Source organism: Sminthopsis crassicaudata, chromosome 4, assembly GCF_048593235.1.
Source record: "Sminthopsis crassicaudata isolate SCR6 chromosome 4, ASM4859323v1, whole genome shotgun sequence".
NCBI lineage: Eukaryota > Metazoa > Chordata > Mammalia > Dasyuromorphia > Dasyuridae > Sminthopsis > Sminthopsis crassicaudata.
In genome coordinates, this window is record NC_133620.1 from 415,542,569 (window position 1) to 415,555,929 (window position 13,361).

Sequence of the window (13,361 nt, forward strand, 5' to 3'; positions counted from 1 at the left end):
TTTCTCCAAATGGTATGACTTTAATATTAATCAATCTTCTTCCTTAGTTATATATATATATATATACACACATATGTGTTTTAAAATATTCATTTATTTAAAAATAAATATAAAATGAGAAAAGAAAAAAAAGAAAAAGAGACGGAAAAAAGAAAACCAAAACCAAAACATTGTCGTGTGCCCAGAAGAATATTTGGGAGGATTAGAAATATGTAACAATAAATTTCCATTTTGAGAAAGTATATATAATAATAGAAGACATTATAGTTATTAATATCTATCTTTTTTTTGGTTCCTTGTAAGTCATTCTTTTGTTTTCTGCTGCATACTTTTTTACTTTATTCTTTTTTTTCTTTCATCTCCTCCATCTCTCTCAAGCAGATTATATAATTGACTTAATCTGAAGCTTTAGATCCTCCCAAGTCAAAGTACACCTTCATGAGCCCAAGTAATGAGATACCATAAGGACAGTGCATGCCTCTTTTGAACTGTGACAAGTTTATATTTTCTGTAAGTTTTTAATTGAGTTAATGTAAAACTAATATTCAAAGGGCAAATGAGAATTTAAAAGTATTTCACTTTCTCTTTTATAATTATTTTCTTTTCCATGTTCATTTATCCACCAACCTCTTGACTATGTTTCCAATTTTATTCAATTTTCTTAGTCTTTATTTCCATTGTCTTGGATTTTTTTCATCATCTGTGTTCTCATGTGCTTGGGAAAGTACAGTTTTTGAAATGATCTTAATAGAATTTCATATTTTATAGGGTCACAAAAAGTTGGACATGACTGAACAACAACAAAAATATTGAATGATAGTGGTGCAGTTTAAGAATCATTTATATAACACCCATTACATGCATTGTACAAGGTACTATGGAGGCCAGAAGACATTAAAGTCCATATTTATGATGCTGAAGTCTATCAGGAGATGATGAAATATATACACAAAACAAGGCAAAATCTGAAAGTCTTTTATGACAGTTTCAAAGTACTATACAGTCCAAGGCATATGAAAACACAGATTGGGATGGGGGGAAAAGAGCACTGAATGAGTTTTAGATTGTTCTAGTGCTTCCCAACATTTTTGAATATGGGAATCTCTTATTAAAGAGAAATATTTTTTTCAGATTCCCACATGGTTGCATAGCAGCTACTAAGTAGGATACATGACACTATAAATCAAGATTACTTTTAAATTTGTATTTTAGTAATAACATCTATACAGAGAAATATTAATATGTGTGGCATTATTCTTTCTAGAAAAAGAATGCTCACTTATGTATAGATCTGTAAACCTCTTACACAACCCATGATCAATAAATAATAATCATTATCCTTTAGTGTCTCTGCAGTTTATTGATTTTGATAGCAAATGTTTTCAAGAAGTCCTACCCCATATCTCTACTATGGTGAGCATAGATTTCTAATGTGTAACACAATGTTATAGCAGCAGAATGACAACACTGACAGTTTCTAAATATAGTCCAATCTATAAAATATTTCCTCTGCATCTGTACAATGGGAATAATAATAGCACCTGCCTTTCAAGATTGTTGTGAGGATCAATTGAGGTAATAATTGTAAATCTCTTAGCACACTGCCTGGAACATAGTGATAACTATATAAAATGTTAGTCGTTATTGCTATTATTTCATCAGTAAACTATATCTGCTGAGCACTAGACTTAAGTCTAGAGAGATTTATCTCTGCCAGTTTGCTTCTTAGACATAGATAGCTTTTTTCCTCCTTATGATAAAAACTAAAGTAGTCTTTCAAATATTAATCAGTAAGGTGAGTTCAAATCAAAATAGATTTTTTTAAAGGGAGAAAATCATGGCTTCTACAAATATAGCATTAACTTTCCTCAGCACAGTTCCACAAGGGATTGTTAAAAAGATAATTTGTAATCCCTAGGATTATATATGGTTTTAGACCAGTCTAACAAAATAACGTAATGTGATAGGCTTATTATACTGGTTATAATTCAAGAGGATATGATTGACACAGTATCTATTTCAGGATGACATAGGAAAGACTAATAGTTGTCCTTCTCAAAATAATAAAGAAATACAGGTTGTAATTTGTACCTCTTCAAAAGGTTGAAAGATCTTACCAAAGCATGGCAACTAATAAATGAATATTAGCCTAAAAGATGCTCTTCTAGGATCATCCCTCAGACCTTTGACTTTGGTCTTGTTTGGTTCAATATCTTTATCAAAGGCAATGTCTTATCTACAGATGTGTTCATTGTAAAGAGTTAATACTCTTGGTATAGACTAGAAAATTGTAGAATTACTTTGAGTTCCAGTTTACTAATGATAAAATTTATAGTACACAACTAATTATATGGCAAATGTATTTGTAAATTGTAAAATTGTACTTTATAAAAAATGGCTCTACAACAAAGGCTTTTAAAAAAAATTGGGGAAAAATCTAAAGTTAGGTAGAATCTCCATAATGCGAAACCCTTCACATTTTGTACCCCATTATATGATGCTTCATCATTCCATTGATGTGGATATGGGAATTATTAAATTATTCCCCCCCCAAAAAAAAAACAAATAGAAAACATTTTAAGCCTGAATTAATATCCCTTGCATGAATATTACAAAAGATTTTCTACTGTGGTATCACTAGAAGGTTTCATTTGCTTGGAAGTTTGTGATGGATAAACTAATTGGTTTCTAAGGTACCCTTCAGTTTTGGAAGCAGACTGGTAGAAATGGCTCTATTTCAGACAACCTACCTGTTGACATTTCAGTGTAATTTGGAACATGACACTTGACCTCTTTAGATCTCAGTTTCCTCATTTGTAAAATGAGAAGGCTGGATTAGATGATCTCTAAAATCCTTTCTAGGTCTAGATCTAGTATCAAATAGAAAACAAGTTTTCTATTGTCTATATCATTTCCCTCATTGGAGGGAAAATCAGAAAATTTAGGGGTGGTGGAAATCCACTAGTCAGAAATTAGGGTTCATCTTGTATGCTGACATAATCTTTAGACAACTCAGCAATGTTTCTCAAGGTTTACATACCCATATGAAAAATATCAGAGGCTCCAGACAGATGCATCTAGCAGCCAGAGAACAGGGGAAACCTGAAGAGAGTCTGAAGACCTAAGTTTGAATCTCAGCCAATATTCCGTACCTTCATCTTACCTTTCTAAAAGTTCTGCATGTGTATTTTGTCTGGATATATTCTATCATCAGTTATTATTTGGTCAATAAGCAGAATATTACAGTAGATAGAGGGAAGGTGCTGGAATCAGTCATGTGCTAGGTATGGAACATGACGAGCACCCATGGACAAGACTCCTCAAGGGCACCCAGACAAGTTTGTAAGACAGTGAGATACAGAGATTACTACTGTATTGGTGGAAGAATTTCCACACTAGGAGATCTGGACCAAAAAACAAATTACTTTGATATTTCAATTATCGTATGATCTATTGATAAAGACAGATCTAAATGATTATTACACAGGATATTCCCTTCATGAAAGAAGTTGTAATTCCTATATAATTAAATAGATCTACCTAGGGAATTACCTATAGCACAAAGCAGTTACTTGACTTGACCAGTCAGACAACTAAGAATCAGAGAAAATATTTGGACCTAGGTGTTCTTGACCTAAAGACCCAGAATTTTATCAACTCTACCGTAATACTTCTTCAATTTTTATATTGCAACCTTTATGGATGACAAGAATCTTTGAAAAATCATTAAAATGTTGGGTGGAATCAGGGAAAAAATCAAACAAATTCTTAATGCTTCAAGACTGACAGGATTAAATTGTACAATTTGTTGTTCAGTCTGACTTGTCTGACTCTTCATGAATCCTTGAAAGTCACAATGGCCAGCACATCAGTGTAGCCTTGGGGTTTTCCCAGCAAAGATACTGAAGTGATTTGCCATTTTCTTTTCCAATGAATTAAGGCAAACACAAATTAAGTTACATCCCCAAGGTCACATAGATACCAAGTGTCCAAGGCCAGATTTGAACTGAAGTCTTCCTTATTACAGACTATTCCTTATGCCGTTTATTTGCTTAAGTGACTTACCCAAAGTCACAAGTAGTAAGATTCACAAGTAGGCAATGATTATAACAATGAATGCTTATTATAACAATGTAACTCAAAGAACAACCAACACAAAACAGTTAAAAGTAAATATTAGAATTACAAATAAATGTTAGGAAATTATAATTAGGCTATCCCCAAAGAAGAGATGAGAATATATTCCCACTGTTTTGCAGAGGTGGGAAAAACTTAGGTGTACACATATTCAAACTTTTTCAGTATAGTTTTTTTTCCTTTATGTACACACACATTCACATATTTATATATACACTTGTATATATTTATATATGCACTACATATTTATATATACACATATATACATGTAAATATATATATTTATGTATATACACATAATTATGTGTGTTATGTATATGTGTTATACATATATGGGGTGGCTCTGGGAGAGGAAGAGACATTGAAAGAAATTGTGGTGATTAAAAATTCCAGATGTAAAAAAAAAAAAAAAAGCTATCAATAAAAAAATTACTTTCTAAAAACAATCAGAAATGGGCTTTGAACCTAGAACTTCTAACTCCAGAGTCATCACTCTTTCCACTGTATGTACAATGGAGGAATCCCTTAAGTAGTTCTTGCTATGTGATCAACATGGTCAAAATGAGCAAAACCATAGGAATGAAAGAACAAGGGACATTTAACCTGAAGAAAATGTAAACTTGGGATTGGGACAGAGTAAACTTGATAATTACTTTGAAATGTGTTTATTGTGTTAGAGAGTAAAACTAAAAACAATGTTTGGAAGCTTTAGGCAGACAACTTTCAACTCAGAAAGAACTTGTGGTCTAAAAACTGAAGTGGGGAGAGAGGACAGGAATATACTTGAATGGGCTACTTTGCTTTGAGGTTTTTAGCTTAGATAATCTGATGTTCTTAACAAGTCCTTAGATATTTGAAGTTTATTGTTCCTTAATAGTAGTACTGAATACATGAATAATTAACTTAGTATTCAGGGAAATTTTACAATATTACTTCTTGGAGGTAGTACAGATACTATTAGAGCATATGCAAAATGCTACCATAACACTATTCTCCGAACTTTCTTCTTCAGGCTGCAATAGCCAAAGTTAAACAAGGTTAAAGCATGAGGTCACTTCAGAATGGCTGCATTAGTGATTGATTTTACACAATATTCCTTTTGGTGCTAACCATACTCATGGTGCAGCACCACAATCACATCCTTATTTATCATTCCTTTATTTTCAACTGCTGTTTGTGTAGAATCAATTTGAATAAGCATTGGTGGTTATAAACTAGGGACTTAAACTTTTAACAGGAAGCAAATGTCCTGTGGCCCATGATTATTACAAAATCACAATCTCATGTTTACTTTAATATCATAAAATATCATAAAGGTTGAACAGCAGAGTCATATTCTCATATATCCTTTCAGGAGACAAACTTTGTTAAGTAGGCTCTATAGGTAAAGTAAGTCAAGTTATAGATTAAACCAGTTAGCAGGATCACTAGGTACTAATTTAAGAGGGGAAAGGTCACTGAGAAAACTCAGCAAACATAAATACCAGCAAACATAAATAATTATTTAATATTAACATTAATATTAAATAACATCAAATTTCCTTGTAATCTGATAACCCAATGTTTATTTATTCATCTTGAGTCCCAGATGACCCATGTAGTCAGCTGGTCTCTGGAAATATTTTCTCTTGGACATTTTGGAATAGGTCTTGTTATTGGGGAATATCTGAAAGTATCTTACCCTAGATGATCTATTTTTCAATTTCCAAGTCACTTGCAAAGTTTCTAGGTAATTCTGCTAAAACCTACCAGTAGCAAGACTCATTATGATTTAGTACAACTGCACAAATTTGCTCTTCCAGCAACTAGCTCATGTGATGAGAACTAACTCAAACTCTATGAGTCTAACCCTAATAACAATAGAACTAAAAGAAGGCAACAAATAAGGAAGCAGTAATTTATATGAAACTTCATAGAATTTCAGTTTTTATATACCACTTAGTCTTTCTATTTTTACCCAATCTCTGTACCTGATATGGACAATGTCACCCACAGGCTGAAGGGAGTAAATAAGTCCTCTAGTCCTTTAATGTTATCACATAGCTAATTCAAAATAGAAAAAAAGGACATGACTTAAAATTCTTTATAATTATTAATACAATTAATCCCATTTTGAAAACAAACTCAAGCCTATATTTATCATTAGACATATTTAGAAGCTAATGGAAAATATATATTTTATTTCTTATATTTCTAACAGCCTGATTTTTTTTTTTGTTTTCTCAGAGTTTACTCCTCCATTAAATTAAAGAAAAAACTTTTACATCTTTGTCTTATTCTCTGTCCCCCTTTTTAGGCTATACATATTATGCTCATATCATCCTGAAAGAAAGAGATACTTTAAGGACCCAATCTTATATGTAAATATAGTTATTAGTAAGGGACAACAAATGTGAGAACTCATTTAACTAGATGCATAGGATATAAAGTTGACCACAAATAAAGATCAAAAAATAGTAAGATTTTTCATACTTGCACACTAATTAACATAGAAACTCAGATGTTTTAATATTAATCTATTAATACATCTAGTGTTTCAACAACAAAATTGCCATTCACATGCCCTGATTATAGAAGTTTACTATGAAAGGAAAATGAGGGACCTGATTATGACAATATCAAAGCTATCCCCTCAAGAGCAAAGACTGACCTGACCTAAGTTATAACATGAGAAAATTCCCTTAGCTTTGTTTAATTACAAGCAAGAATCATTGTTAACCAATCAAATAGCAAAGTTTCACATTATTCATAGAGTTCATAACCAGGTTCAAAATTAATCAGATAGGAAATTTTCCTATTCAAAAAGGAAATAGCACTATGGAAAACTAAGTAAAAAGATTCTATCTTGGCCTTTGCAACGTTGACTCCTTAATATTTTCCAGGGACAGAATCCACCTGTTAGAATTCTTAGACCACATTTCCTTTGGACAGCACATGGCAGTCCCTCTTGATAGACTGTTATCTTCATGAAAATGATAACTGAAATAGAAACTTTAAATAATAACAAATTATTTAAAATAAGATCATATTATTACAGATAAACCAGTTAGAAGGTTCATCTTATACTAATTTGAGAGGGGTGATTTACATATTACTAAGATCGCTAAAAAATTTCATAAACACTATGAAACAAATAAAAAAGCTAAAGTAATAATTAATATTAACATTAATATCAAATAGCATCAAGTCTCCTTGTAACCTGGTAACACACTCCCAGTGTTCATTTAATCAGCACATTTCATCCTAAATCCCGGATGTTCTCTACAATCCCATAAAATTTTACCACAAATAGCAAAATTTCACTAACTACAGCCTAGAACCAAGTTCTTATTATTTTTCCATGTTGCAACCATAGTAAACAATGAGCAAATATAATGACATTTCATTTATTCTTCATTTATAAATTACAAATAATCACTTTCTAAAGTTTGACACAGAGGGTGATTATTGACTCAAAATCCCCAGAAAAATTTTGACCCCTGTAAGTCTCCTAATTAACATGGCTGACTGCCTATTCAGACCTAAGATAAAATGAAATCTTTGAATCTAAGATTTGTTATTACTAAGTTGGTTCAAAAATGTAACTTCAATTCATACTATTTGTTAACAGATGCAATTTCATAATTTTGGAATTGGGAAGCCAAATAATCTCAGATGAAACTTGCTCTTTACTATAAGCAAACTTGTAAGTTTCTCTACTTTGACTGATAATAGTCCTAATTTCTCAAAGTTTAGTACTTCAGAATCTTACAATACACTGTCAACAAAGTTGTCAGGATCTTATGACTTTGCCCAAGTAGAAAGTTTCAAGGAACCTCACAAATAAGGATAGCTTAAGGATTTAAGGTATTTTTCTCTCCATAGTTAAGTTATTCTTATTATCTACTTTAAAGCAAATGGGCCTCATTAAATATTTAACAATTTTCAGACATTATTATCATGTTCTTTTAATAGCTCAATTCATAATTAATGCCATCCAGTTAAAAGAGTTCTTTTTCTAACACCATTTATGATACAATGCTTTCCCAAATTTCAGAATATAAGAAAATGTTTTAAAAGCACATAGAATAACGTATACAATATCGTGTGTTTCAAACAGAAAGCAAAATTTATTACCAGTCAAGTGTTAATTCAGTTGACTGCATTTCCAAATTATCTTACACAGAACATCATTTATTTTTATCACTTTTGATATTCTGTGCTGATTGAATTTAATATCAATAAAAGCACTTACATTTAATAACATTTATATAGTGCTTGCCTTGTGCCAGGAACTATGCTAAACATTTTTAAATCATTTATTTCTCACAATAACTCTGGAAGATGGATGCTATTATTATTCCCTTTGCAGATTAGAAAATTAAAGTAAACAAAGGTAAAGTAACTTACCAAAGTAAGGTCACACATTAATAAATTTATGAGACCAAATTTGAACTCAGGTCTTCCTGATCCATACATTTTCCAACATATTGCTTTAATGCTAAATAGCAAATTTTTTGTATTAAGTTCTGATGTATCACAATTATCCTAATAGAAAAACATAACTCACTGTAAATAGACCACATTATGATTTAATTTGGGAGCAAATTTCAATTAAATTATGCCTGGATTTATAATTACTAATGGCGACATTCAAAATCTCACTTTTCATTGTCATCAATTAGCTCACTTTAAAAGATTGTGGCAGCACTTTCACTTTCCCATAATCTTCCCTTTTCTAAGTTTATCTTTATTTCTTTGATCTCCAATCTGGCCAAAGTTGTGAAGAAAGAGAGAAAGAATGTATTGTTTTTCTTTCTTATCTCCCACTGAAAGCCTAGTCAAAAGTTGAGACTAAACTCCAGCTTGATATTTCTGCCTGGAGCATCTAGGTGGTGTAGTGGATAGAGTTCCAGGCTTGAAGTCAGAAAAACTCATCTAAGTTTAAATCTGGCCCCTGACAATATGTGATCCTGGGCAAGTCATTTAACCCCGTTTGCCTCAGTTTCCCCATCTGTAAAATGGTCTGGAGAAGGAAATGACAAAATTACTCTTATTGATCTTTACTAAGAAAACCCCAGGTTGGGTCTCAGAGCCGGATATGATTGGGAGAGCTGTTGTGAGGCTTTATTAGCCTTCCCCACCCTTCTAAATTTTCCTTCTATGCTGTTTCTCTGTAGTTTGGCTCAGTGGCTCACTGAATTTGAGCCAAGGTGGTGCTTAGGGTGGTGATAAAGTGTTTCCTTCCAAATTCTCAAAGTTAAAAAAAAAAAAAAAAAACCTTTATGTGTATTAGAGGACTTCTGAAATAGAAGCCCCATCAAGCCCACTTCACTGCCTACATCTCTTCCTTCTTGGAAGTCCAACTTACTTCCTCCTTCTCTGATTATTACAAAAGTGTTTTTTAAGTGTCCTTTTTTGCATGTGTTTTTCCTCCTAGGCTCTGACTTTTTTCAAGTTTTGACGTTTAACCTTTGCAGTTGATCCCATAAGTTTAGTACTTAAGTATCCACCATTATCCAAATTCAGCTCTGCCTCTTAAGTCCAAACTGAGCTTTATTGCTCAAGTCTTGGGAATGAAGTTTGATCATTCCAATATTTCCTGACAGGTTTTTTTTTAATTTTTCTAAGCTTTTAACAGTTTACCTAATGGGAAATCAATAAGAGGCTTAGTCTGTGGTGACCCATATTATGGGTACCAATGCCCTTTTAACTTTTCTGTGCTTGAGCAACTAATATTTAGTAAAGATCTGTATTCATCAACTGCTCTTTTCCATGTGTGGAATTCATTTTCTTTGTGTACAAATGAGAATCAATTTGAGATCAGGACTTATTTCTCTGTATCCTTCCTGAGTTTAGGGGAGTTAGATTCTCTGGACATTTCATGGCGAACTGCTGGGGGAGTCCACTCTGTCCTATGATCAGGCAAAGGCCTGAAAGCCAACTATAGAGTAGAACAGGCTTACTGTCAGTGATGGTCACCTGCAAAGAGCCTTCAAAAAAAGTCTCCTGGCTTGGCTTGCCAGATTGTTAAAAGGAAAATCATACATTTGATTAAAGAGGCAAAACTCAGGAAAAGAAAATTAACAAGGGGTTTGTTAATACCAAGTCAAAAAAAAGTATTGGTGGGCCAGATAACTAGTTCTTTCCAATTGTATGGTGCCAGACTAGTCAACTGATCACTCATCATCTTAGTTTTCTCAACTGTAAAATGGGACCAATAGCACTTATCTTATTGGGTTAGTTGAAAAACCAAATGAGATAAAATGTGTAAAAAACTTTGCAAACCTTAAAGATTGGCTGTTAATAAATAAATATTGGCTATTAATAAAAATGTATATCTTGACAGATGGCAAAGTGGAGCTCCTTGGGGTATTTGGTCATTGCAATGCTGTTCTGGACAGTTTGGAGTGATAGTCTGGATTGCAACTCAAATGTTTTCAATGAATTTTCTGTACCCCCACCATCCTGGATCCCTTATAACATCTCTGTTTCACAAAGGACTTTTAATCCACATGATAAAATCACAGGTAAGTAATACAGAGATTTTTTGTTTGTTTCTGAAATCTGGTATAACAGAGAAAGAATACTGAATTTGGACTCATGAGATCCAAGTTAAAATCCCAATTCTGCTTCTTAACTACCTCTGTAATGTTGGGCAAGTTCTTTTATAGAACAGTGTAATATTTGGGGGAAAGACTTTTTGATTTAGTGATGTCATTGTTTCTTTAGTAACTCTACAAGTTACAAACAGCACTGGATTCAAGAGATTCCTGCTCCAGGCTCAACGCCTTGATGGAACTGCTCCTTTTGGTACTTTTCAAATCACAGATAGAAACACACAAGGTGTCACGTGTAGAAATATTGAGGTACGTAATGTTTATTTCTTTTTTTTCTTCAACAGCTTTCTATTTTTTCAAATGCATATAAAGATAGGTTTTTAATATATATTTTTTATTTTATTTTATAATTATAACTTTTTTATTGACAGAACATATGCATGGGTAATTTTTTACAACATTATCCCTTGCACTCACTTCTGTTCCGATTTTTCCCTTCCCTCCCTCCACTCTCTCCCCTAGATGGCAGTTAGTCTCATACATGTTGAATATTTTATAGTATATCCAAGATACAATATATGTGTGCAGAACCGAATCTCTTGTTGCACTGGAAGAATTGGATTCAGAAGGTAAAAATAACATAAAAATAGTTTTTGATGTTCACTTTTATAAGATTTTACATTTACAAATTTATTTTCCTTCCTCTTTTATCTCCCCCCCCTTCCCAAGACAACAAGACATTTGATATAGGTATACATATACAACCATTTTAAACATAATTCCGTATTTGTCGTGGTAATGTTTATTTCTATAAAAATCTCTCGGTCCTTAAATTATTTTACTGGTCGTATCCAAAAGGGGTAATCATTCTGTTAAAGGCATTTGAAAGTCTTTCTTTCATTCAAAAGATGAATTGAATGTTAGAACATTTTCTTTGTTCTTTTTTAAAATCACTTTTCTTGTTTTGTAAAACCTCATGTAAATTTTAGAGGTTTACTTAAGTCAACAAATTTTTAAAAATAAATTCTAATGCTTACTTTTTACTTATTTTCCTCTTTTTTCCTGACTCACTAGATTTTAATTTTTTTTCAGTACATAAATATGAACTAATTACTTACTTACTTACTTATATGCTAGGACCTATTAGAGACAGATGGTACAAAGGAAAAATAGCCAGGTCTCTGGATCTGGAACACTGTGGTTCAGGTTCCAACTCTAATGAATGCTAATAATATGCCCCTGGACAAGTCAATAGCTGATCACATCAGGTCCCATATGTTCAGTTATCACTATGCAAATGATTCCTAGATCTAATACTAGTCTCTCTGCTGAATGACAGAAATGCAGCTCTAGCTGCCTCTTGGATATTGATTAAATGTTAAGTAGGTATTTCAAATATAACACATCAAAAAAAGAGAATTTCTTATCTTTCCTACCCTAAAACCCTCCCCCTTTTGGAATTTCTCTGTTAATTGTGTGGTGCTTAAGGTACCACTATCCTTTGTCACAAATGTTCACAAATTTGGAGTGACTTCTCACACATCTCCCCATCTTGTCATTTCTACCTTCACATATTTCATACTTCCCCCGTTCTCCACTAACCTGGCATCTACCCTGATTCGAATCCTCTTCACCTTCTACCTATTACAGTAGACTTGAAATTAATCTTTCTGCCCCTAGTCTCTTTCCACTCCAAACCATCCAAAACATCCAAACCAATGAGGTTTTCAAAACAGATCCGACCAGGTCAACCTATGCTCAATGACTCCAGTGAAAATACGCTTTCTATTTCCTCCAGGATCAAATATAAAGATTCCTATTTTGACATTTAATATTCTTCATATCTTGGCCCTTTCCAGTTTTTTTTTTTTTTAATGACACCTTACGACTTTCCAGTTGCACACACCTATTTGCATATCCCTACAAGGCTTAAAATGCTCTGTGCCTCACCTCTGAATCTTAGCTTTCCTGGCATCCTTCTATACTTTATACTCAGTACAAATCATGTATTTTGCAGGAAGTTTTCCCCATGCCCCTCTGTTGCTAATGCCTTCCCCTTTAAGACTGCCTTTATCTACTCTATATATCTTAGAGAAACCTATTAATTACAAATTGCTCTTCCCTCCATTAGATTATAATCTCCTTGTCCTTAGAAATTATTTTGTCTTTCTTTGCCCCGGCCTCAGCACCATACTTATTATGAAGTAAGTGCTTAATGAATGACTATTGAGTGACAAACTCTCTCTATCTTAGGGAACTATTGTTTTGGATTATATATTGCTGAATAAGAGCTGATCTTCATTACTCAAATAAATTTCTTTATTAGATTCCCCCCCCCTCCACCCAAAAATGCTATATATTTAGGAGATGCTTTCAGGAAAGTTTTTTTTTTAAACATTTTTTCTACCAAGTCAAATGCTTTATTAAAGCAATATAAGTGGGATCTTATATTCTCTATGCCTTCTTCTCAGTGTTACTATGAAGATAACATTTACTATAGAAAATTATCTTAAGTCATATTGAAGACTATTATTGTATTCTCTTACAAAATTACTGAAAAAGAAATCAAGGCACATGATTAATGCTGAAGATTAGCAGAAATAAATCTCCTTAAGACTTTTGAAACTGCCTTTTTTTAAAAATCCAAAAAAAAATTTTAAACACTGTTCAGATGGTCTGTATTGT

General features: G+C 32.6%; 1 protein-coding gene across 1 annotated transcript in view; it reads left to right on the top strand.

Annotated features, from left to right (window-relative positions):
• LOC141539687 (putative ferric-chelate reductase 1) overlaps positions 1–13,361 on the top strand; it is a 52,825-nt gene that overhangs the window by 4,115 nt on the left and 35,349 nt on the right. Inside the window, exons 3-4 of the mRNA XM_074262774.1 lie at positions 10,466–10,646; positions 10,849–10,985. Of these exons, the coding sequence (XP_074118875.1) occupies positions 10,466–10,646; positions 10,849–10,985 (318 nt within the window). The remainder of the gene's footprint in view (positions 1–10,465; positions 10,647–10,848; positions 10,986–13,361) is intronic.